At 41.6% G+C, this 27,500-nt stretch overlaps 2 protein-coding genes across 3 annotated transcripts in view; both read right to left on the bottom strand.

Moving 5' to 3' along the window:
- The window catches only part of tnr (tenascin R (restrictin, janusin)), a 54,033-nt gene extending 46,048 nt beyond the window's left edge, over positions 1 to 7,985 (bottom strand). For both annotated transcript variants that reach the window (XM_076021347.1, XM_076021346.1), the window contains exons 1-5: positions 7,869 to 7,985; positions 6,817 to 7,012; positions 6,625 to 6,725; positions 6,265 to 6,433; positions 5,060 to 5,536 (exon numbers count right to left, since the gene is read on the bottom strand). In XM_076021347.1, the coding sequence (XP_075877462.1) occupies positions 5,060 to 5,536; positions 6,265 to 6,433; positions 6,625 to 6,725; positions 6,817 to 7,012; positions 7,869 to 7,967 (1,042 nt within the window). In that variant the 5' untranslated portion in view covers positions 7,968 to 7,985. The remainder of the gene's footprint in view (positions 1 to 5,059; positions 5,537 to 6,264; positions 6,434 to 6,624; positions 6,726 to 6,816; positions 7,013 to 7,868) is intronic.
- Positions 1 to 27,500, bottom strand: part of cacybp (calcyclin binding protein) — a 187,685-nt gene that overhangs the window by 118,305 nt on the left and 41,880 nt on the right. The gene's annotated exons all lie outside the window — the stretch shown is intronic.

A 27,500-nucleotide genomic window follows, 5' to 3' on the forward strand; every position in this document is an offset into this window, starting at 1 on the left:
CTGCTCAGACCGTAACCTTTAAAGAAAGACGACGGACGTCCAGTGTTTGTCCTGGACGATAACAAGAGGCCGGCGCCTGTGGGGAACAAGCGGCTGATTGTTGACATAAAGGAGGGCGGGGGGCAGGAGGGAGGGGCACCGTATTTAATTCAGGCTGGAGAGGAGATAGTCGAGCCATAAGCCAGGACAGGTGGTGCTGAATGCAAATGCGGAAGGCATAAACAAGAGTGTTTACAGCTCCTGGTGCCAAAAATGAGACGGAGGAGAGAAGGAAATTCAGGTGAAGGACACGAGAGAGGAAGATACGCGCCTGTTCTTCTATTATCCTTTCCTTTTTTTCTTTTTTCGTTTTTTTACTTCGGACTGGACAGCAATGTCTCGCTGGATTTACAAACAACTTGTGCGCGTCGCTGAGTGTGAATGACTAACACTGAAAGGTGCTCGAACACAACACTGACGAAACAGACACGGCGAGTGCGACAGGGTGATAAACAACCTCTCGCCGCCTCGTCATCTCCTCATCCTGCGTGGATGCACTCCTCTGGGATTGTGTTCAGCACTCCAGCAACCCCATACAACTCTGTCGCCGTGGATGCTTTGAAAACAGCACGGCCGCTCTCTGCGGCTGTAGGTACGCTGGATTTATTGCATCAATTAGGCTTATTTTTGTCCCGTGTACGAGGGCAAACGACAAATGAAACAAAGCAGCCACTGCTGACGAGTGGCTTGACTGAATGAGGTCGTAAAGAGGACTGAACACACTAGCTGCTGGAGAGTGAATACATGCATGCCCACACGTGTGACCTGCAAGGGATGGAGTGGGCACTTTGGATGAGGCTGTGTTAAAATAGTTGGCAACATTTGTAAAGCAGCATTCTGCAACTTTTTCTTTTTTTTTTAAAGGTCCTGTGATACACAAGCTTCTTATTTTTTACATCAGTCTTAGACTCTTAGGGTGGAGCTGCTCTGTGTGTTTGAATATCCGATAAACCCTGTAGGTACCTCAGAAAAATTGCGTATTTGTTTGTTTACAACTACCTGACAATTACATTTGATTATTAGCTTCCTGCTGAAACTGATACCCTGTTGAAGCTTCTACATGTTTTCAAGGGGACAAGTGCAAGACACCCGCACTAGGGTGGAACAAACATTTTTCCATGTTAACAGGGATACGTATCAGTGCCCTTTGTGACATCACATATTGTAGATGCTGATTTCCACCATTACAATTTCAGAAATATGGAGCATACAGAGAAAGTAAAGCATTGACTTTTCTGAATCCTGGTGAGTTCACTGACAGGCTAGACCCAAGTCATTAGGAGAAAACTTTGGTACAGTGAATTTTGCATAATATGGGACCTTTAAAAAGAGGAAGCACCAAGCATTTCACCTTGCCTCTACTTTGTAAAAAGGTCATAATCAAGCTAATTTGTATGCAAATATATTGTTACCGAATCCCTCAACGTCTCCCAGTGGAAGGGCACGGGGAGTCTCTGACCTTTGTGACGGCAGCGGCCCTGCTTCTCCAGCACTTTAAAACAACCAGCTGCACGTTGGTGTTGTTCATTTTTTGACTTCACTTTTAGTTTCAGCACATCGCATGCCATAAAAGTGTGACTCGCAACTTTGATCAAGGACTACACACTGTAACCACCTCTACAAAGGAAGAGGTTGTGCACGCAGGCCACACAACATTCCGAAAATGCATTAGTACTAATGTATTTTTTAGGGAAATGAATACGGATTCAAATACTCAAGGCTGTGGAGAAACATTACTCAGACAGGCATCTGTGGTGCACTGCAAAAGAGCAATCTGCAGAGGGGTTTTCAGCAGCCTAACCTGAGTCTTTTAGTCTCATTAGGTTTAATCAGTATGCTAGCATGGGCCAATAAAGTCTGAAATAAAGTCTCACTAAGTGTCCTCCTGCTGACAACAGAGGTCAGGACAGAATTAGGTGGACTTGCGTTTCTTCAGGCAATGACTGCTCACTTTCTCTGTTAAATTGTCCTAAAGTTTTCGGGGCTTCAAATTGAATTTGAGTCTTCATTTTGACATCTGCGTTTGACAGCAAAACAATAATGGAAAGACTTCTCTCCATCATGTCATTGCTGCTACTTAAATTCTGCTTGAATTTAACAAAAAAAGAGCTGGGGCAATTTCCCCCTCACTACAAAAGGAACATTGCTGGATTTAGGTTGTAAAAATACATCCTGCCAAGGATTTTTGTCAGACAAGTAAAAAATTAGATTTTATTCATTTCAGAAAAATGGGTAATTTAAAAAGTGTACGTGCCCTCATGTTGCTGAGGCCAAATGTAACGAACAGGCAGGCTTGGGTACGTTCCAGGTGGCGAGCACAGTTTGACTATAGTTTTATTGACCATTGTCTATCAAAGTCGTCCATCATCAGAATTGTGCTTGCATATGGTTTTGACAAAAATCACATGTCAATTTTTCATTGCGGGCCAACAAATTGGCACTGCTGACAAAATCCAATGTGCAGACAAAGCAATACAGAGAAGCAAAGCACCAAAATCAGCACGAATGAACCGCAAGCTTCTCTTTGTGAGAGACATAAATGTCAGCTGCCACAACAGCCACACTCAGAACATCAACAATGAGAGGTTCTTATTGTTACTATCCCTGCTGTTTTTTGGGTGATGACTCATTCAAAAAATGAGGAAGGAAACAATCAAACAAATAAATAGACGACTGAGCTCCTCTGCTGTCCAGGTTAAACTGGGCTCCTCAGTATGAGGAGCTGCCCTCCGTTTTGTGGGAGGCCACTCGGATTCCACTCACTTCATCCCCAACTCACACTGAAACACCTTCACTCCGTTATCTCCAATAGTCGTAAAACACAGGCTTTTTGCCCATAAAACCTGCAATCAAAATAATTGAAACAAAAGCATCTTAAACCTTCGTGCAGCTTTTGATAAAGCAAAGCACTTAAACCTGTCACCCAACAGGTCTGCCATAATTGAACTGCTTTGTATTCAGCAAAACGATCCGCCACAAGCGCTCACTATTTCAGCCTCTAATTGCAAAGCAATCTGGGCTCCCTGCCTGGGTATGGATATTGAACGGTGGGGCAGAAAAGAGTAAATGGCCTTGGTAATATGATTTGCCGTCCCCGTCTCCTGTCCCGCGCGCAGCCTTCACGTTTGTTGACAGCTGCCTGGAAGAGCCGCAGAGGATCTGATGTTCCGGCGTGGGGAGTTGGGCTCTAACAGGCTCAGCTGTGGCTGATTTGACACTTCTCATGCCGGACGGATGCGACTTTTGATAGATGAGTGCTATTGGGCGGCGCTGTTCGGCCGTCACGTCCGCTGCCGCCTGCGTCGGAAGCATATGGGGCTGTGTTTTTTCACGGCTGCAGGTATAGAGGGAACGATGGCGGCGGGATGTAATTGGTTGGGCAGGCACAGGGAGGGGAAGCGTTGCATTCATATATCTCGGCAGCAGATCTGTCGAGCTGCTCTGCGGGGTCTAAATGGTTTGCATGCGTGCGGCACCGAGCATCATGGGTCGTCTGTCTAAGCAAGACACTACAGGTGGCGGAATTAATTAGTTCATTTGCTCTGATTCAAGATGCGATAATCATTCTAATCCCCCTTTACGTGTCTACACGTGTTGGTACCTGAAGAAAAAACACAACTTAAAACACTGAACACTGGTTTTGTAGGAGCTCAAGTGGTGTTTCTCTTTGCTCCAGCAAAAAAAATCTAATAAAAAAATCAAATCAATAAAAGTGCTTAAAAGTTGCATTTTGTGTCAAAAGTGGGATAAAATACAGCAGGTCACTGGATATTGAAAAGAAACTTGGCAGGATGATGCAGCAGCCCAACATTATCACTTTACATCATTTCTCTTCCTAATTACTTTTAAATCTTACTCTAGGAATCTAGGTCAGGCATTGCCTCACCTAAATGAGTAACAATCCAAAACTGGATTTTCTACTTTACAGAACAGTGTTGGTGAAAACACCACACTTTCTGATGGCATTACAGATTCAGTATCTCCTTTCTTTCTGTATTTTTCTTAAGAACAACATTGACAGCTACAAAGACATCAAGATGCCTTTTTTATGAGACTGGCCTGCAAACTCAGGGATAGCTGCCAATCAACTGTGGTAAGACTGTGCCAGGAGTTCTTCAACAGACAAAAAAACACTTACAGAAAATCAATCTCACCAATGGAGAAAATCCATCTCACACCACAGCTCTAATTTGAAAAGATGCCTGTTCCTGTTGGAGAGTTCAGACAAAACTGTCTGGGGGGGGGTTACGGTGTGTGTGTCCAATCTTTTTAGGCTACTATTTATGCACTAAGGTACTCTGTCATGCTCAAACCGACAAGTTTTGTTAGTATAAAAGGCTTTTGCAGCCAAATGTTCCAAGATTTTAAGATCCTTTTCACACATAGTGACGTGCACTATGGCTGTAATCAGTTGGTGAGTTGGCCATTCACCCTTAGCTTGTTTTGATTTCAAGAGGGCAAAACATCAAGCAAACCAAAAATGTTCAGGAAAATCCCTGCTCCAGCTACCACATCACAAATCACATGGGTTTTGCAGTCAGAGAGGGGAGGATCTGTTTTCTTCCAGAGTCAGTGAAAAAATTATTATTTTTTTATCACTTAGAACTTTCTGCAATCATTTGGGACATCGTTAGGTCATTAATCGTTGGGTCACAACATGATTCCCCTAGGAAGGAACATATATACGGTGCTATATGATACTATATCACTACATCTTGCCTGAGTCTTGTCCCTGTCTATGGCAACTGTGTTCCTCCACAATTGCAAGATGATTGGTGCACTTGAGTCGGATCAACGTCTAATGGAGTTTAAACCTCAAACAAACAGTACCAGAATTGGTTCTTAAGCCTCCTCACTAAGATCAACGTCTGGTTGTGTGCATCCTCATCCAAGTTCCATTGCTGTATCCCCACCAGCCAATGAAACCAAGGACTTGGGCTAACGAGGACACGGCACCAAAGAGCTCTGGTGTGCAGACGTGAAAGCGACAAACACAGAAAGCCAGAAAATAAAGGCCTACCAGAGTTGCAGTCGTCCCCAGCGTAGCCGTCCTGGCATACGCAGAACCCGTCTTTGCAGATTCCCTTCTTGCTGCAGTTGTTGGCACAGTAGACCAACGAGCAGTCCTCGCCCACGTAGCCCGGTCGGCACTGGCACGTCCCATTGTTGCACAGCCCCTGGTCCGAGCAGTCGTTGAGACACCTGAGGAGCGTGCAGTCCTCTCCGCTGAAGGTCTCCTCGCAGGCGCACTCCCCGTCGATGCACACGCCACGGCCTGAGCAATCCGAGGGGCAGCGCGGCTCCGAACAGTTGTCGCCACCAAAGTCACGGTCGCAGATGCACTCCCCCTCCACGCACACCCCCTGGCCGGAGCAGTCGTCAAGGCAACGGGGCTCCGAGCAGTTTTTGCCGCTCCAGCCTTCCTCGCAAATGCAGCCACAAAGGTCAAAGCTAAAGCTGCCGTGGCCGCTGCAGCCTGGGACAAAGTCGAGACGACCTGGGGAGAGGAATGAATATTCTGGGGAATTGATCTTTCTTAAAGCAATGGAAAACAGGCCTCGCATAAGAAACAGTGGCCTTGACATCCGTAAAATAATAACAATAATAAAAAAAAAAAAGAAAAAAATGATTTGTCCAGTGAATTTCCATCGTGTAACCTTCCGTCTCAGCTTAACATTCCCTCCTTATTCTAATTCTCCTCATGGCGGCAGATAATCATACTCTCACAGTGGAGATTGAGCGTTTGCAGAAAATATTTGAATGGTGCGATGGTGTCAATGGAGCAGATCCTTTAGCCGTAATACATCCCATAACTCCATCCATTTCAGTCCTCTCATTTTATAATTGAGGAGTGAACAAAATCTTAAGCAGTTGCAAAGGATCTTGTTCACCACTTCAACTGAGCTGGTGCAACCAAAAACAAGGTGGCCCGTAGCGTCACTGTTCTGCTCTCTGTCTTCTCTATCTCTATCTCTTGCCTGGGACGTGTGTATGTATGTATGTATGTATGTATGTATGTATGTATGTATGTATGTGTGTCTACATAAACTGTATGTATTTACATATACATATATATATATATTTTTTTTATTTTTTTTATTTTATTTATTTATTTATTTTTTTACATTTTATATCATGAATAAAGCCCACAACAGTTTGTTGTGAAAATTGCATCCAGCAGTTTCATCTGTTTAGTTTGTTACCATCCTGTGAAACTGTGCTCACCCATGGCTGAGCTCTCCCCACAGCAGCCAGATCCACACTGAGCTCTGAGCATGGACACCTCTCTCTCCAGCATCTCCACCCGGGTGATGAGTTGCTGGATGGTTGCTGTTGTCATTGACTGACAACCACACGCAGCTTTGGGGATGTTGATGCGGTGAGTGAATGTTACCTAAAGGACAACAAAGGCTTCCCTGAGAAGTGTAAATTGGCACCAATCGAGCTTGATATAGAGAGGGTGGGGGTGGGGGTGGGTGTGGGTGTGGGTGAGGGGAGTTAAAAAAAAAAAAAGTACAGCTGAAGGACAATGGCGATGTGGCTATATTGAAGCAAGGATTATCCTCGATACTTATAATGGTTTACCTGGCTTTCAGCATCAAGTGTTTGCTCAGTGTATTCCTCTGGGCCAGCTGGATTAATGGGACCTTCCACAGAAGGACTGGACGCCAACTCAGCGCGAGGACCTTTGCATTAGGAAGAAATGAAATGAAGTCTTAAGACGGCAGTAACAAACAGAAGACTTACAAAAAGACAGAATCAATCAAAAGTCTGCACCATCAACTGGGCCACTCGGTGCAGAGGCATCCAGATCCACAGAGCACAGAGACTCAGCGGGCACGTTGATGTTGTAGACGTGGTTGAAGACTATTGGTTGTTCTTGCAGCGTCTGATTGGTCTCAGGTGTCTGTCGTCTGATCCTGGTGGTACGAACCAGCTTGTTGCCTCCTGATGGAGCAGCAGGAGCGACACCCTGGAGGCAGACCATGACTTAACAAAAACAGGCAGCACATGTCCAAGACTTCAGGTGTTTTCTTTCTGCTAATGTTTAGATCAGACAAGCAAAGGCTGGGCCTTCTACTTAAAGGTACATAAAAACACCAAAAAATAACTTTATATTGGCAGAAGACATAAGAAAACAGGTAACTTCTCAGAATGAATTGGTTGTTGCATTCACATGTCCAGGGTTGCACAGGAGAAATGTCAGTATATACAGCAGGTGAAGACGGTACTCAGGATGGCTTTTAGTAATCGCTATGCACTTTGTACCACAGAGGCATTTCATTATTTGTACAAAAAAGGATAAAGTTGTACAAAAAAGTAATGCATTTTCATTGAAATAGTTGAAATAGTTGAACTCACCACTTTAATCAGCACTGACTTTTCATTCACCTTGCACCCTTCATCACTGTACTTAATTGTATTGCCCTGTGTAGTTTTGCAATCGCGCTTGTTGGTTCTCTATTTTTTTTTGACAACAGTTTATCCATTCAGTAAGATTACACTGTGAATATATAAATACTGTTGATCTCTCTGTTTCTTTAGTCGCCTCTAATTTTCTTTGCTTGTTACTTGAACAGAGTACTGTAACTTAAGCAATTTCCCCTGGGGATCAAAAAGGTATTCTGGTTCTAATTCTGATTTAGATAAGGGTGGCATACTTTAACGTCAACACGAAGCAAGACTTAGGTAGAAGAATTACATTCTTTTTATTTTTTTTTGCACAACATTAAGTGATTAACTTGGCTGCCAAAACAGCTGGTTTGAAATAAGGGATGAGATTGAAATAAAGAGCCACGGCAGCCTTGCTCAGGAAGAAACAACTGTACCTGTTGAGCGACAAGCAAAGCCAAGATCAGAATCCAGCCTGTTGTGGGCATGGTGACCCTGTGATTCTGTGCCAGCGGCATGCTGGGAAAAAAACTCATCAGTCCTGTTCCTTCACACCTGTGGAGTGAAAATATGGAGAAAGAATTTTTTATTTTTTTTAAAAAAAAAGAAGAATGATGCAAAGTGGCCATGAATTTCAGTAAAAAGCAGTCGCACAAAAAAAGCCATTTTAAAACGCTTCTTGAAGCTGCACAGCTTTCCTCTGTGGATAGATTCCCCTGACCGGATGCACACAATAACCAGGTAGACATAAAGAAAGAACAGGGATTATGGAAGTTGCTGGGAACTTCAGAATGTAACTGCAGATATGCATGTCTCCACTCAAGGGAACTGAAAAAAACTGTGCAGAGAGTCTGAGAGAGCTGGATGGATGGCGTTCAGTGGAGACATTGTTTGAGTGATGCCGCTATAATCCTCTTTCCATTAGGAGGGAAAGAGCAGGACACTCTGTGGATCCGTCAGCGCCGACTGTCGAACATCACTGAACATCATCAGAGACACGACGGCGGCGAACCTCTTCTTGCTTTAAGGTTATTAAATGTAGTGAGTTTCCGTCTCCGCAGGCTGAATCGCATTCCTCATTTCATGCGCTCATCAAAAAATGTTTTGCAGCTGAACGCCGAGACAGTCGCTTGCACAGCGCACCGCAAGTAATTCTATCAGCGGGGCGTATGTGTCAGGCAATCATTCTAATCCTGCGCTGCCTCCTGAGTGTTGGTTTGTCTTGCGCCTGTGAGCCAAAGAGCTTTAGAGGGAGTTAAAGGAAATCATCCTATAGCTGATCCTGTGTTGTCTGTATTCAAGACGCTTTGCTTTTATCGCAACAACTCATCACACAGAGGCAGAGCCACTCTTCGTTTGTGCCTTTTTAGGAGAGCCAGATAGAAGGCTTCTTCTTATCACAGCTACCTAGCGTGGACTCTTTTTTTTTTTGTTTTGTTCACTTGGGGTGAAACATCAGCAAATTTGCACACAAATGAGAAACTGAGAGAATCCCATCATGTCTGAGCCATATCCTCTTTTGTATTTGTCACACTGAGGAGATTTTTTCCCCCCTCCTCCTCCTCCTCCAAATTGATGCAAAATCAGTGTCCCACACTTCCTTTCAGTTCCTCACAGAGAGGCACTTTCCCTTTCGGAAATTGCACACCTGAGAACATCCTCCCACAAAGCTGAGCGACCCTCATGCGCTCATGCCTGCTTGTGTGTATGTTAAACCGAAGGAATCATAAAATAGAACGTTGACACATGCCGTAGATCATAAAGCGACCAAAGGGTAACGGGGACAGCTGCTCATACGTTACAATATAGAGCACACTTCGTTTCAGACAGTCGCGCTAATGCTTTTAAAAATGGCTTTGGCCTCGCCGGAATCGGCTCGCAGGGTTGGTGGGCCCGCGCCAGAAAGATGGAAAACGTTTGAATTGAAAATCTCCCAGCGGCTGTCTTAGAAGGACACGAGCCGTTTAACCGATGGAGTCACCAAACAAACGAGAGGCGTCCAGATGATGAAGGAGAACAAAGAAGCCAAGCGGAACCATCAGGCTCAGCACAACCCAGTGTTGCTGCTGTTTTCGTTGGCGCAGGAAAGCTCGAAGACTAATCGTACCATCTATTTATCTATCCCTGCACAACCTTCAAGATGAATCACCAACATGGAACACCAACAAATAAAGATTTGAAGCCATTTCAATGTATTTGATTGTACACTGTTTCAAAACAGTAACAGCAATATGACGAGTGATGAGAGGAGGTAGGTAAACACAAATTCGAGCTTCTATAAAACACTGTGCTGATGATAAGAGATGTTCTACAGTGAGATGATCAACTTTCAACATGCGTTTGAAATCCATGTGCTTTCAATAACTTGTTCATGGAACTGTTATGAATACCATTCTTGGTGAATAGTATTAATCATGACAAACTTTCATTGGTGGTCTTATTTGAACTAGTGATGGGCGATAACATATTTTTCAAATTCAATATGATAATCGATATTTTTGGCGTCGATATTGCAATATCGATATCTATATCTAAACACACTTTTTGGTTTGTAATTTTTTTTCAATAAATGAAAAGTGACATAAATGTCAATCAAAAAAAAATCCGATACCAAAAAAAACAAACTTCAAAAAAATAAATATAAATAATAAATATGAATAACTTAAAATGTCAATGAAAAACCCATTTTTTTCAACCCCCTGAAAAAGAACATTGTTAGGGGGTTGTTAGAGGTTGCTGGTGCTGCTCCTGTGCGTCACTCTCTTGTCGCATAAGTCACATTGTGCTCTTTTTTTATCAACTGGCAAAAAGTAGGACCAAACAACACTGTGTTTCTTTTTCTTCACTGACGAGTCTGACTCTGTTTCTCTGCTGTGTGCTGTGTGCAATGTACAGTCACAGTGGGCTTTGGTGTGTTATAGTAGTCGGAAGTAAGTCACCACGATTCTGGTCAAAAACAAATATAGATATTTTCTTAATATTAGCAATACGATATTTTACTCTGATTTGCGTTTGATATATCGATAAAGATATCAATATGCACATCACTAATTTAAACAGATTTTGCTCAATTTTTGAGCGGCTTTTAGGATGAGCAGAGTATAAAGGTCTTTGCATACATCTATGTCTATATGTCTTTCTTTGAGGCGTGCTATCTTACATCCACTAATAATAGGCCCCTGCATTCATACAACCCGACCCTCAATGCTCAGAAGGAAAAAGGTTTTTTCTTTTTTATTTTGTTCATGGCGGCTCAATTTAGGACATGCCAACTCATTCAGACTGAAGAGAATCGACATGCTCCAGGCTCAGAAACCTGCTTCAACCACCCATTTCACTTTCAGGAGAGAGAACACACCACACAGCCAGTGCACACTCGCGCAAAAAAAAAAAACCTAAGTGCACTCATACACTTCTTTGAAAATGGACATCTTGCAGAGCCAAATCCACAAATATGCAAATACAATCCAGGCTGTGTACACAGGCATAAAAACAGACTGCACCATCTGTAAATGTTTGAGTCTTTCATTTTACTTGCCTTTCACCGTGGAGACAAGACTGAAAGGTTTAAAGAAAAAAATGAAAAGGGGAAGAAAAAGTTTACCTGACTGTGAAGTGAGCTCCGCTCATAAGAGTTAAGTGTGGGTGTGTGTTCACGTCTCTCATTTATTCAAATATAATTGTGCGCGGCAAAGGATTTTCCATTAAATACTCTATCTGAGGATTCTCTAGAACAATGCTGTCACTTTCTGTATTACTGGATGATTTTCTTGGGAGAAATTGGATGAGTTCATCCCCTGTGGAGCTCAAAATGAAACTGCCTGTTCCAATTATAATAAAAGCAACCTAGGTACTAGATACAAGAGGGAAGAAGCCAAAATTTTCTTCTTCTTTCTTATTTTCAGCTCAGCTCATGTCTAGGGGACTGTGTAAAAAAAAAATGTTTTCACTGTAAAAAGAAATTAAAAAAAAGAGGAGCCAGTTTGATATTATTATAAGATCGCTTTGATCTTTTCTGCCTCTTATAAAAATCTATGTCAGATTAGGTTTTCTCTCTGAGGTGGGCTTTTGATATTTTATCCAAGGCATCTCCCACTTTTATCTGCAACATGCTCCATGGAAGCAGGTGTCAATTTGAACAGGGAATAAATGAAAAACTGTGGTTTAAATAACACTGAGTAATTAAAAATAACTGTCCTATAAAAGTACTTCAAAAAGTTGTTTCACTTTTTTAATTAATTACAGAAGACCTGAAGTTACCGATCATATAGCATAGTAGGAAACAGACTTAATAAAACAGGTACAAACAGGGACAAAGATGTTTAAATAAAAATATATTTGCAAGATTGACTAACTTCACTTAAATAATCTATTTTCCAATTCTAAATCCAAAGAGGAGAGAGACCAACATGGCCTGGTAAATAAGTTGCTGCCTTGCTCTTAAACATTAATTCCTCATCATTTACTCCTGAACCCTGATTCTATCTTAAGCACACAGCTCAGGTAAGAAGATCTTCCTCAGGTGCCATCCCTCCGAGAACAAGTGTGGAGCCTTGGCGTGTGTAAGGGTTTTGTGTGCCGGCCCTGCAGGATCTAAAACCGACCCATGTGGAGATGAACTCTCCCCCAAGCTGAAGCCTCTGCTGATGCTCAGGAGGGCGGACGAGGGGTGGTACCTCTACAGGAGGAAAGAAACAAAACAAAAAAAAAAAGCATTTTGGTATTTCAACAGGAAGTTGTGCTGAGCTTCATGTTGGCAGAGTAAACAGAGAGATGCCAGAAACAACCTTGCATTATGATGCAGATTCTACGTCGTCAGGGATTACGAGGATTTGTGGTTGCAAACATCAGGTCAAAAGCTCAAACTAAAGGAGTATAATGAAGCTCGGTGGTGTTATCAAGCAACACTAATGCCTGTAAACAGACACTTTGCTAAGTCTTCTTTATCCTGCTTTGTGGATTACGCAGTGGCTTATTTGACCTTAACAGATACTCTGTAAACACCTTTCTCTCTCCATCTCTCCCTCTCTCTCCCTCTCTTTCTTTAGGAATCACCACCTAGTGGGGGAAATAATATCTGACATTTTTTTTAAATATTTTTATTTATATGTTTAATTATATGGGACATTTACCTAACAATGAGTGAGATATGGTTGAAAGGGATTTAGAGGATTTAGTATGACGTCTCTGAGTCTAGATATTCAATACATAGTGGGGCATCAGGTTTTGTTTTTTTGTTTTTTTTACCAGCATGAAATGAGCTGTTTGATGTGTTACAATAATAATGATGGCATATAGTTTCCATAACTTTGTGTTGGCAACTTTAATCCAAACAACAGAACGTGGACATCCTCTTCTTGTATGTTCAGCAGCTGATACATTGGTCACTGTTTATTAAACAAAATGACAGTTTGCAACAACAAGCAAGCGTAGCTCATTAACTTCCACCCATTTGGCCCCACAGCTGGCTGGAAGCAAACAGGTCCTTTATTTGGCTGTCTTCACAATAAATCAGCATGACGGTCTCTTGACTGACAGCCAATTAAGGTTTAGCAGCAGTTGGTTGTGGGCTGCCCAGCACATTTTCCAGCTGTTTTTAGAAACAAGCTAAAACATGTTTGTTGCTCTTTGGAGCAAAAGTAGTTCATTGTTAAGGTAAATATTATGATTTGGAATATATGCCAATGAAAGCAAATAGCAAACAAATAGTGATCAGTTAATGTATCCCGCTGTCCATGTCTTCAGTCCATGTTTTCGTTTTAGTTTCAGGTTTCACACAATAAACTGAACTCAAACTTGTCTGCTGAATGACCTGCTTTGCAGAAGTGATCACTTCGATGTACCATTTCGCATTTAGGGTGAATGCTCGCTTCCTCAAATTAACCAATGAAGGAGAAGGTATCCATGTTTGTGTGTGCAGGCCACCGTAGTTCACTAGCTAGCTTAGGAGAAAGAGGGTGAGTGAATGAGCACTGCTATCGAAAATCTGACCACTGGGTGTCAGAATTTTACACACTGTACCTTTAAAACAGGCTGCTTTTATTGTGATCGCACAGAATTTTGCACACTTGGAAATTTTAATTAGACACTGGAAACTGTTTTCATGAAACACTGAAGTATTCCCAAACTTGTTAAACCCATCTTGACTGATTTTTGTGCACTCATAATGATCACAGAGCATTCAAGGTTATTATTTTGATAAAACTGGTTTTAACAGAGTTCAATGCAGAAACGAGTCAGTGATCCCAAACGTATGAACAGTAGTCTATATACCTTGTTATAATTTTTAAAGATCATTTCAAAATGGGGCGAAGCAAAGACATGGCAAGAGTTGAAGAGACACAGAAAGTCTCTCAGCCAAGTGTCAGCATCATGGAACTAGAAGCCTTTCCTACCTTCCCTCCTCTTTCACACGTAATGATTACTGCCTACTCTCTCATAATAAGTGTGTGTATTTGTGGTGGTTTAGCAGTAAGGGGACCAAGAGCAGGTGATGCCAGGGATATGCTATAGGAGAGCTTCATTAACTTCCACTGTGTATGCTGCTCTATCCACATGGCCACAGGGCATTTCAGACTCCAGCCCCCCATTTAGGTTCTTGCTATCTGCCCTGTGGACATGTGTCTTCACCAGTGTGTGTGCGTTTGTGTGTATATGTGTATGTGTGCACGCGTGCCTGTGTAGGCATGTGTGTCGCTCTCTGTGGCTCCTTTGAATGTTCAGCCAGAGCAGATAAAGTCTTCCTTGGGAGCAGATCAATTTAACAACTCCTTCTCAGATGACAATAAAATAATTTACAGAGAGATTACCAGCAGTGATGGAATCTCCAGCCTCAGAGAGCCTCTGTCACCGTGATCTGCGGCAGCCGGTGCAGAGGCAGTCGTCAGGATTGTTAACTGCTGGCTTCAGATGCTCTGCAGCCCCTCAGCTGGTGCTGTGGTGAGGGCCGTTACCATGGATTCTCGCAGAATCGACGGATGAACATTGAGTCTTCAGTTAAAAGTTGTGAATTCTAAAACTGACTGATTGTTTTTCTTTTTTTTTCTCTTCTTTCTTTTTTTTTGTATTGAATATAGAGTACAATTCCCAGTGGGCTGTTAATACATGTGACCATCCATGCATCACCTGGCAAACGCTCCAGCCTCTCCCATACCCAAACAATGTGTGCATTGCCTAAGTAGCCAGCTTAGAAATTAGCAAAAATAAATAAATAAATGAATGAATATATAAATAAATAAACTGCATCAGGTGATATGCTCTGCTGTGGTACATAAATGGAAATCTCGTTACAGAAACAATCGAGGAGAGCTAAACAACTATGGTCATGTGAGTAAAATTATGGAAATGTGTTTCCATTAAAAAGCGATTGCAAATTTGTGGAAGTTGTTTTGAGATTTGCTGTTGCCATAAACTTTCTGAATTTCTTGACAGTGGGCATTCAAAGGTATTATGGGAATGAACTGAAGTGTAACTGCTCCTCGACAGGCGCACAGGACACTAAATCAAAAATAAGAAATGCCTTTAGTAATCTGACAGCGCTGCTGATCTGCAGTCTTGGAGACACACAACTCCACAGAGAGACTCCTCGATCTCGAGGCAGCCGGTGCCAGGCAGACATCGACAATGTTGCTTCTGGTTTTTTAATGTTGCAAGTTGGATTTCAGTTCCAGCTCCAGTCCTGAACTGGAGCATCTGCAACAGGATCCGTCAAAACCCAGTGTCTGTTTTGGAGACTAACACTGTTTGATTACGACTCTGCATCGTGGTTATATTTTCCTGGGATATTTTCACTCCTCTCTTTCCTCGTGGTTTTATTCAACTCTTCGAGGAAAAAAATAAAGAGCGTCACCTTTGCGCTCCTTCTGTCCATCTTTTCCTATTCTCATTTCTTAGTCTTTTTACAATTTGCTTATCGCTTTGTGATGTGGATTTCATCCTCCACTCTGCCACTGAAGATTTTCCTTCATCCCCGAGGGTCGGTATTCACACACAGACACGCACGCTTGCGCACTGCATGGCAAATCTGTCCTTTCAGAGCTGTGCAGTATAATGACGTCTGTGACTAAAAGCCTGCCGCTGGAGTGACGGCGGACTGGATCTGCTCTCAGCCATGTTCTCCACCTTTGTTCTCTCTGGCTTTTTCATTGGCAGAAGCCCTGTTGTCTCCTCTTTGCTCGCCTCATGGAAGTAAAGCCATAACCCCCATTTGCACAGGTTAATGTGCAGCCACCTCAACATGAACACAAAACCCATAGCAGGCCTTCGTGCGTGGGTAATCACTCTGCCTCTCCGCTGTCTCCCGCCTCCTCTGATTAGTTCTCTGTCCCTGTTTCTCTCTGCCTCCACTGCTCTCGCCACCTTGGAAATTGGACTCTGGCAGTATTACGCTGCTTTTCTCATCATTTCCATCACAAGCCAAATTACCTTGTCTTTCAGGACCATTGGGTTCGGTTCATTGGCTTCTCCCACGACCAGAGGGTTACACAAGTTTGTTTGTTTTTTTTGTCCCTGGGCTGTTTCAGTCCAAAGATGGGACCAAGAAATGGATTCTATTCGTCAGCGAATAATGCTGCCTCAGACCAGTAATGACTGCCAGCTCAGTGCTGCACACTGGACCCGATTTATCAAAAAGTGTGGGAGGAAAATTGTTGACTGCGAAATTCAGGAGACACAGAGTATAGATAGAATGTGTAACTTACCACAACCCTTAAAATACCAAATAAGTTAAAACATTCTGGCCTCTTGTATGAAGCAGGTATGTACACGAGGTGGACTAATGAGTCGTATTTCAAGTACTTGTCAAGTGTAATCTGTCAAATTTAAATACAGGGGCTCACTGTGATCTTCCTCCAAGTTTCAAAAAATCCTATCTCATGCACCACTTTAGAGCACCACACACTATCCTGCTTTACATGTAGCTGCTGCCAGCACTGAACATATCTCCCTCCTCATGTCAAACTGAGAAATGAACTATGAACTATTGTTTTTTAATGCCGTAATTGATGAACAATACTGAAGTGTCTCAGCATTACAATAGAACACTTATAGCAAGAGCAGGTATTATTTACGGACCCACAAAGCACACACACACACACACACACACACACACACACACACACACACACACAAAATTAAGATATCATAAAGTACTCGCTGGAATGCCAACAGGATCTGAATATGATCTGGCTGTTTCTGTAAATTCTGCAAAGCATAAAATTAAAAATTAGTTTATAAATTACAAACAGATTCGGAAATGATATTAAATTACTGTATATATATATGCACACACACACTTATATATATGTATATATTTACATTTATATATATATATATGTGTATATATATATATATATATATATATATATATATATATATATATATATATATATATATATATATATATATGTATAATAGCAATATATAAATTGCTATTATACACACACATACTGATATTATATATATACACATATACACGTGTGTGCATATGTCTTTAAGACAAGGTGCCTTTGGAAATAGATTTCTGCGGTTTCCCTTGCTGTGGCTTCCCACCTTCATCATAAAGTAAACAGTGATTTGTTCCAAAGCCATCTCCAGTATTGAACCTAAGAAAGGATGACAGGGGTCACGGTGTCGATGCAGGAGGTTGGAGTATAAATAAGATCAGCATGGCACATCCACCGTGTTGAGGAGAATTGCATTGGGCTATTGCTGTTTTCTGTGGTTCTGGCTGACTGATGTCTCAATTCTGCAAGAAAATGCCATTTTCCAGGATTGAGCCATCTCACTGTTGTGTTAAAAGGACAGCTTTCCATCAGAATCGAATGTATTTCAGAGAAGATAAGAAGGGGATGGAATTTCCTTCTTTTTTTTTTTAATAGGTGGTGCCCCCCGTTTCACTTTAAAGCATATATCATTTGTTTTCAGACAGCCTCAGTGTAATGTACTTGTCTGACTAGGGTTAGGGAAGAAATATTGGTAGAAATATGTAATTAAAAATGAAACCGGCAATGTTTTTTAATCCTTAGTGTTTTTCATTCTACCAATGCTGTTAGTATCCTATTTCATTGCTAGTCTAAACATGAACTGTGAGGCTGCACTGGCCAGTCAATTAAACCTGTCAGACATTATTGAGACAAAGAAACTGTCCTTTTTGAATGTGTAGATTATATTTTTGTTTTTGTTTTAGTGTTTTTTCAATAAATGTGTTTGTTAAGCGTGTGGAAACAAGAGAAGCAGAAAAAAAGAGATAAACAGGAGATAAACTCTTGGTCAGAGACAGAATAGACAAATATTGGCTTTTAATGATAGAGAGAATAGAGAATAGACAAGAGGGAACTGGAGCAGCGGAGATGGATGGACAGTGACACATCCCTGCCATGAGGGAGGGCAGTTAAAATTTTACACAGAGAAGAGGAAAAACTTCTGAAGGCCAGATCCACAAAGAATGGACCATGGCTGTAAATGGTGATGTTTTTTTGCAGAGATATTGGGCCTGAAAGGTTTTTGCTCTAAGTGCCAGGTCCAGGAAGTAGGCAAAAAAGATTGAGTCCTATACACAGACCGCACGTGAATGTTGAAAGAGGCGGAAAATGCGACGAGGTGCAGGAAGCGACTGGTCTGTCCCAGACTAATGTAAATGTATTTTAATTTCGTGCAAAGTGACACCCTCTTCTATGTAAATATGTCTGATTATAAACAGCACCTTACCCACTAAGACTTTGCGCTGACTTCCACACGCAGTTCGACAAGTGTTATCACTGCCAACATAAAAAAAAACAGTCATAAAAAAACGGAACTATTGACCATTGCGCTCCATTCTTTGGGGATCTCGTCCTTAGCTTGGATATCGTCCCCTCCTCTCAATGTCAGCTGCAGCTGAACAGCCCCAGCCCCTCTCCCTCTCTTTGAAAATCTTCACGTTCCAAACCTGAGCTGCCCGTCGGTCATCTTAATGCAAATGGAAAAATAAGATAGGAAAAGTCTGTATACTGTGGAAAATACAGGGGGAGGGGGGGGTTTCTTTCATTTTTTTTAAGTGGCTCTGAGGCAGGAAGGCTGAAATTAGTGGAAGAACAATGTTTGAATTCCACAGTCATCTCTTCATTTTCCAAGTCAAGTATTTGTGTTATGCAAATTAACAGAAATACCATCCAACAAGACCTTAATGTCACACATGAGAAGATTTTATTCTTTTTGCCTTTCTCTCTCCAGGTCTCTTGATCTTCCTCTTATTAGCTTGCCTTGAAAAAAACAAAAAACAAAAAAAAACACTCCCCTGTCTCTCACCTCTTGCCTGTTGGCCTCTGTGTCAACTGTCAAGCCATTTCCCTCCTTTCATCTTTCCTTTTCAAAGGCTTCTGCTTGTGGGGGGACAGAAATGACAAGATGTCCTTCTGTACATTCTTTGCACCTGTCCTCAATGTATTTTTACTTCTTCTATGGCTTAACGATGGATTAAAGTAGATTCTGCTGTTCGGACAGTATAGACAAAAACCTTGCTGTTATATTACCGGTCAACTCTTGCTCTGCTGAAATAACACATCAAATAACTTTTTTCAGCCATTTTCTCTTTTATTTATTTATTTATTATTATTATTTATTTTTTTTTTTAAAGCAAAAAGACCCTGTAAAAAGTCCACTTGCTTAGTTAAGCTATACTTCTCCCATCACTGCTATGCGGCCGATACCCAGCTTTACCTGCCTCTGGAACCCGGTGACAACAACCTTACCCCCATAAAGTCACTTCTGGACTAGCTCTCTGGATGGCGCTGAACTGCTTCCAGCTAAATGAAGGCAACACGGAAGTGATTTTATTTGGCCCTTCCACCTGGGAGCACAGCAGCTTCGAGGGCCCCTAGTGCCTAATCTCCAACCCATGTCAGAAATGTTGGAGTTATCTTCGACCCCGCTCTATGTTTCGACAATCACATTAACTCTGTTGTAAAGGGCTTCTAAAGGGGTGCTTCTTCCAATTACACAATATCACCAAGCTTAAACCATTTCTGTCACTCAATAACCTGAAAACCATCACTAACGCCCTCATCTTTTCCCAGTTGGGCTACTGCAATGCCCTGTACTTTGGTCTCAGCAAGTCATCACTGTTCTGCCTGCCGCTGGTGCAGAATGCTGCTGCTAGTGTTGTGCCCAACACTAAAATAAGGGACAGCATTACTCCTGTCCTTTACACTGGCTGCCCGTCAGGTATAGGGTTGAGTTCAAGGTTCTCCTGTTCGCCTACAAAACTCTTCATGGCCTGGCTCCACCTTACCTAACAGATCTCCTCTGCCCTCTCCCCAACCCTAGACGCCTCAGGTCCTCTTCCCAGCAGCTCCTGGTTGTACCACGATCTAGGCTAAAGGGCAAGGGCGATCAAGCCTTCTCTGTGGCTGCCCCCAAGCAGCCCCCTTTACCTAATTTTATTAGGTCCTCAACCTCTGTCGAGACTTTGAAAGCTAATCTTAAAACCCACCTGTTTTCTTGGGCCTTTCTGTGTCCTTAAAATTGCTATTAGAATTGTTTTCATACTTTACTGTCTTATTTGTTCTGTTTTGTTTTAAATGGTGTCTTATTACTTCATGTACAGCACTTTGGTCAACTTTGTTGTTTTAAAATGTGCTCTATAAATAAAATTGATTTAATTTTACACACACACAAACATATGTATATATATACATATATATATATATATATATATATATATATATATATATATATATACATATATATATATACATATATATATATATATATATATATATATATATATATATATATATATATATATATATATATTTACATTGCTGAAACATGGTCGGGTGCTGCCACACACCAGTCACTGCCCACCTCGGGCATTTCCTGGTTGTCATTACTCGTGTCAATTCAGGTTAGAGGCAGCTACAGCCAGACATGGAAATGAATCAGTTTCAACTGACTTTGAACTGAAATCTCTGAGACAGTGAAACAAAATTAGAAAGAAGAACTGTCGCTGCTGGCTGCCTCTTGAAAATTTACTTTTGCTTTGAATTCAGTGGTTGCTAATAATGCATCGATCTGGTGCATTAGTTGTCTTTTTTGGGGGGAAAAACAACACATTAAATGTGTTGATTATTTTATTATTGTGAACTGGATCAGGTTGGCTGTTATTGCTGAGTGATGAGCACCATGATGACCTGCTTAAACGCCACTCAAAGCACTGAAATACAACACCATCACTTCGTAAGGACGTTGGTTAAATGCTGCATGTGTGTTCTTAGTAGGATTACAATTGCATTTCCATAGTGCTTTCTTTTTTTACTGTGAACCACATGAGGCATGATGTAGAAGTCCTGAGGCATGCTGTATTGCTGGTGTCTCGGTAGATGAGACAAGCAAGGCTCTATGTTAGTTCTGTCATAGATAAGAACAATGTAAGGCTTGAGCTCAGCTCTCAAAGCTCTGATAAAAAGGCCTGATCTGCAGCAGTGTCCAGACCACAGACAGGTTGAAACACAATTATTTAGAATGAAATCACTGAACTTGACAGTGACCTTACATACATTCACAGCATACAGGTTACGGCCTACCTTCTGGTTGTGGTAATGTTCCAAGGAAGGTGTTCAAATGTAGCGCAGCAACTGGATAATTCATTTTTACATGTTAATCAGGATGCACCCCTGGAAATAGAAGCAAGCGTCCAAAATCTGCATATGCATAAGCATGATATTATTGTTCTAAACTGAAAAAAACAAAAAAAACTTGAATATACGGAATGCATTCATTTACTTTCAGTTCGCCTTGTACTTTTTCCCTTTTTTTTTAGCTGCTCTACATTGTCATTTCGATGACAAAGCTTGTTCCCCTTCACTCGCTCAACAACAGAAGACAACAACACAGGGAGTAGAGGTCTGAGACTCGCTATAAACAGTAATACAACAGCTGTAAACCAGGACATGCATCACAAACTGCAGCCGGTGCTAAAAACCTCCTGCGGGAGACATTTATTGGTGACTAAGGTGTTTATGTGTCTCAATAACCAGCTCCACCGTGTTCTGAATGTGACCTCATTGTGATCAAGGTGAGAGTGAACCGCTGCCACGTGTTCAGCTCGGCAGATGATCCTGAACAGGTTTACAGTCGAAAACTGCTGTGCACATGAACAAGCTTGGTGAGATTCATGGAGAGATTTTAGTCATAAAAAAATCTTATATTTTACTTACATCTAAAACAGAAATCTGCAAAGCAGACTGATTGATTGGCCATTTAAAAGTTTGTTTTTCTTTTCGTTCTAGTATAATCAAAATATTGGCATTACATATTTTCAGGGACAGAACAGTAGGGAAGGTTTTGTCCTTGTCAAAATAAGATGTCAGATTGAGTGACGTTTGCGTGAACCATCAAAAATATGTCTGTATTTTCAAAAAAAAAAAAAAACATTCACCACAGGGTTATCTGAGAAAGGGAAATATGTGAGATGTGCACAGCTTAAGAACATTATGCAGCTCAACTCTCTGGTCATTTCTCAAGAGATGACTATGGATTACTAAAACATCTACATATTGGGCCTGAAACATCTGTTAAACAAGCAGCATGAACAGCTCAAACCATGTTAATTGAAACTGCAGTATTTTGTTGTGCTGATTTTGTTGCTACAGTTTTCTCTTACACCACCATAACCATCATGACCCTTCTACCATCACATTTATTGTGTTGGGTTACATTTCAAGTATGTTTAGAGCCCTGAAATTCTCCTCAGATTTACAAATCAAGTGCTTTGCCAATAAAAACTAAATTAAAAACAAACCTGCTGTTGCACAACCATTTCATAAAGTTCATAAGACTAAATGAGTCGGCAGCAAGGGACAGTGATAGTTGTGTTCATGACAGCTTGGTACTCTTTAAAAATAAAAATAGATACATTTGTTAAAAGGGTCTCTATTGTGATGATGTCCCTATTCAAAACTTTAACTTGGTGGTCGGCTTTCACCAGTTAAGTTTTGTTTGGTCAAAAAACTCAAGAAATTTCTAGTTGCTGTACAGGCCTCACAAAACAGACCTTCCTCTCACTTAGCCTGGAGAGGCTGTTTTGGCTCTCTTCCCCCCTCCACTACCTGCTCAATCTGTGGCTCCGCCTTGGAACAACTCACTCCCTTGTGATTGGCCAGCTGCTCGTTGCTAGCTCTTGCTAGTGCAGAAGATGTCTACTTGCTGTCATGTGATGACGCCCGGACCACATTGTGGCCTGCCGCAGCGTTTCTATGTTGATCTGCTCGACTTGCAACATAGAAAGTTGAGCAAAAGATGCCCGATTCAGCACAGTAACACAGAAAAAAGCCAGCAGCTCTACAAATGATCAAGTTGTTCAGTTTACTTAGTGTGTTAGTTGTTATTCCAGTAAGGTCATTGATTGCAAGGGATGTTAAGTGTGTTAATTTCCTTCTGAGGACAAAAACAATAATCCACACATAATTAAATTAATAAAGAAACAATTAGGCCTTGTAAAGTTTCAGGGGAATGGAGCTTTATCTTCAAGGTTTATTGATCCTTTGTCACATTTTTTAATGGAGAAACACTACTTAGAAACATGAATTAAAGATAAGCATATGAATTATTAAATACATCGGAGCATAATCACTGCAGAACAAAACACTCTGCCATAATTACCCAATGTTAAAGCAAAGGTTTTTAGAAGTGAGGTCAGACAGTTACAGACATTTAGTATCGATTGGGGTCAGACTGGCATTACTTTCCACTGAACGGGGTTATCGAGGCTGCATCTCTCCACCTCCGCATCAGATTGTCTCATTACCATTTCCAGGAGAAAATAAAAACCTGAGGAGGACAAAATACCTCTGTGGAGTTCATTAGGAGAGCGTTTGTCAGCGGCATACTGTTCTCACTGTCCTGTTTTAGCAACATGATGTTCCTAAGTCAAATAAGAAATAACATAACAATACCAATATGAAAAGCAGCTCTACAAGGTTAGACACTAAAGGGAGGTAGTGAAGACAGGACCCAAAGCCTGAGTTACTGGTGAAGAAAATAATAATAACAAAATGTGTCCTAATAGGGTAACAAATCAAAGAGATCAAATATGATGCCGTAGGTGTGTTTGTAATGGAGAGTGACCTCAATTTAACGCAACTCTTGTAGGACTAACTCAGCTGTATGTGCTAAAGTGACAATCACAACCATGTTGCCAAACTTGAGGCAAATGCTGGTTGAAGAATTGGCTGCCATCCGAAAGCCAACATGCAGCCAGCATGAGGACTGTCTGCATCCCCACCTCTTTATCTGATGTAGCATGGAGCCTTTGCTCAAGGGGGTGGCAATGTACATGCAAAACTGTGTCAGTTTTTTGTGTATGAAGTAAAAACTGCACACCCCCGAACAAGCAATTAAAGAATAAATGGTATAAAAAAAATTCTGGTACATGGAAACACAAAAAGACCAAAAAAAGCAAAGAAAGGAGAGTGTCACATTCCAAATTCTCTTTTTGCCAAACATCAGTGGAGATACGTGCGTCTTGGTTCCCCTGACAAGCAGTAAAACCCATCTGCTGTCAGCGGAAGTTTAAAGTCTTCGCTCTCAAAGATCTTCATGTCGGTCCCCAGGGTCCGTCTGTCCTTGTCTCGCGTTTTTTTTCCCGTTCTTCTGTAACGTTATGTTTCTTGTGATTTCCCGTGCCACGTATTCACTCTGTTTACTCCCGAGAGCGGAGCATTTTGGTTGACACTGCGGGATAGCTACATCTCCGCAAATAGAGACTTTACGGATGCACGCTCGAATCGAGTCCTCTAATTTCCTGCCATTTTTGTAAAGGCTAAATCCATCTGTACATTTCTGAGTGCCGGCAACAGTGGTTTGATCAGATGTATCTAGACAGGCCAGTGCAGAATAACTCTTTGGAAAGCACGGGGAGCTTTTTGTCTGCTGCCTCTTTTGAAAGTGCCATAATCAGGACCGACATAACCAGGCACAAAGACAATAATTCTCATTGATTGGAAACCTGAGATCTCCACTGCTGTCACTCTCACTTCTCTCTCACTCTCTCGCTTCCTGTCTCAGTCAATCCTATACATTGACTGAGACAGGAGGCTAATCTTAACCCCAAAGTTTATATGGTTGCATTTGATTTATCATCACAATTAGTTGAAGTCGACATTAAATTTGTAACCATCAGTCACTTTAATTGAAGTTTTACTGCACCATGAACTGCTTATTTGTCTTCACGCTGTGAAAGTGCAGGATAAATGATATGCGGACAGAACATGGACGTTTGGATATTTAGTTCAGTAGTCATTTCAAAATTATGGACTGTGTTGTGGATGACGAGCTTGCTGTTTTCTTGGTCAAATTCATTTGAATCCTCGATAACGTACAACTTGATGAAGACGTAATGCGCCTCAGCATCTACTCTTGTTTTTTGTTAGTTTTTTTTTGGCGGGATGCTTCATATCACTAATTAATGAATGCATTTAAAGACACCTGACTGCACAAGGATTTGTTGGTGTTTACCCGGTACATTACAGATCCAGCCTATGACATCATTAATCTTGCAGCCTCCAGCCAAGTGGAGCCTCAGACGCTCTGCGAATTGCATTATAAACAGCCCAACTGGAGCTCAGAGCTCGTGGAGGTAATGCACTCACCTCCACTGATTCACCCCATGCATCTGTTTCAATGCACCAGATCAATATATATATATATATATATATATTTTTTTTTTTTACAGAATTTATCTATTCTGATCCAATGTTTAAGCCACATTTCCAGAGCATCTGGGATATGTTTTTCTTTTAGTAGCATATAAAAGTTTTTCTTAAATGACAATTCCTTCATGCAATTTGTAAAGGCTCTTTTTTTTCCAGGTAATTAAGGTGCACACAGCACTGACACAGAGATCAATGGCCCCGTGGCATTAAACTAAAACCTGCTTATTACATTTGTTTTTCTACAACTGAAGGCTCATTTTCATCTCAGCGGTTCCGGGAAAGACAACTGACAGTGTCACTCGGGACGCAGCCTCGAGGGCAACGGCGACACTCATAATAACCACTTTTCAATGCAAAAATCCGTGCGGGACATCTTGCCAGTTGGGTGCATAAACAAGAACATTAGGTTGATGACTGAGCCATGTCAAATTGTGCAGCTTGAAATTTTATTCAAGCTGTAAATGGGCCCTCGCTGTCCATCTGGTTGAAAGAAGGGGAGCGAGTTGTATATTCCCAGAGCAGAACACCGATAAAATACACAAACACGCTTTGGGTGCAAGGGATTGTGCACGGAGCATCAGCCACCGCTGTTCCAGACAACTCTGTGTTGTTGCACTTAAAGGCTATGTTTGTTTTAGATTAATCTGATTGTGCATTGCGAGCAGTTTCAGTAAAACAATGTATACATGCTGATCTGTTGAGAGTTTGCCTCAGGTGTTGGTGCAATCTACCTCTGCTGCTAAAATGCTCACAAATATATAAACCTTATCTCACTCTGGATCTTTTCTTTTCTTTTTTTCTCCCGAAAGGGCACACAATTTTTACAACCCGAGTCTTAGCAAAGAAACTCTTGCAGTAAATGATGATGACATAATAGGCGTAGATCGGTACACTGCTCATTCATCAAAGTGTGAACTTATTGAGAATGTAAAGCATTAGCGTGCACAAATGTACCTGAGAGTAATAATCATTTATCATTCAGTGGGCGAGGGGAGAGTAATGAGAACGACACATGGATTTGGATATGTATGTGTCTCAAACTCCCAGACAAAGGTGTGCGTGTGTGTGTGTGTGTGTGTGTGTGTGTGTGTGTGTGTGTGTTTGTACAGTGTGATAAGAAGTGACAAAGCGTTTGTGTTGCTATTAGGCAGCCAGTTGTGGTGATGAATACACACATGGAAATTAGTCTGGGATGAGGGATAATTGTCTGATTAGATGTGCTTCAGGTTGATAGATGCACAATAAGCCTGTGCACATAAAGTAACCATTAAGAAACATTAGACCATTAAATTGGACATCACACTGTAGCCAGAGGGCGGATATATGGGTGTTCATTAATGCATCACGATACGTGGGAGTGTGTCAGTGTGGGTGGGTGAGTGTGCACGTTGCATGTGCGCTCTACCTTTTCTTTGAGTTCTTTGTTCTCCTGTTGCCAGTCTCCCTCTGCTTGACACTGCACCTGCCCAAGCAAGGAAAAAACAGACAAAAAGCACATAAAATGAGAATATATGTAACTGTTAATTCCAATTGTTACTGGTAATAAGGCTTTCTCTGCTCATGCTGATGTATAGTGAAAACAGCACCGGGACATCGCACTCATTTACACCAGATCCCACAGGCGCCGCTTCAAGATGGGGCCGCGCTGTTGGAAGCAGGGTCTCACGTATTTATCAACATCATCAGGAATCTTTGCATCGTGTCGTGTAGTTCGCCGCACTTGCTTTGGTTTCTGATTGCCACGGGACACAGCAAGCAGCAGCAGTGATGGGGATATCAAAACAATCTCACTAAAGACTCTGATATAGAGTCCAATCAAGGGACAAAATAAAGAAAGAGCTCTGCTGGGACTGTCAGTGTAGAACCACAGCACCACAGGAGGTTTCAGTGAAAATGAATGCGAAAGCACCGTGTGGGATACAACTGTCAGTCCAGACCCAGCAACTGCTAACTGTGATAGCTGAGGCGAGTTCATGATTAATTGGGCAAAGCATCGCCTCTTCATTATGAATATGAGGCTTCAATAGGCGTTTTGTAAAAGCAATGTCCCACAAGAGGGAGTGTCGTGACATGATAGTCACCTTGGGTGTGATGTGGCTGAACAGACAATGCAAGCAGGAATATCAGAGTCGCACATTGACTGAAGGGAATCCAAAGGCAAATTGCTAAGTGCTTATGTGTCGTGGTGTTTATTACTCCCATGCACCAAATTACACCAGCTGACATGTGTGGAAACTAAAGGGGAAAAAAATCAGAAACATGCTAAAATATAATTACTGTTGTAAGTACAAAAAAACCCCGAAGCATGCTATTATCTTTTGATTCCCCGATGAACTGGCGACATGTCCGGGGTGTAACCCTGCCATTGCCCCATGACAG

Source organism: Nelusetta ayraudi, unplaced genomic scaffold (assembly GCF_046127955.1).
Source record: "Nelusetta ayraudi isolate G7.1 ecotype Tasmania unplaced genomic scaffold, CSIRO-AGI_Nayr_v1 ptg000011l, whole genome shotgun sequence".
NCBI lineage: Eukaryota > Metazoa > Chordata > Actinopteri > Tetraodontiformes > Monacanthidae > Nelusetta > Nelusetta ayraudi.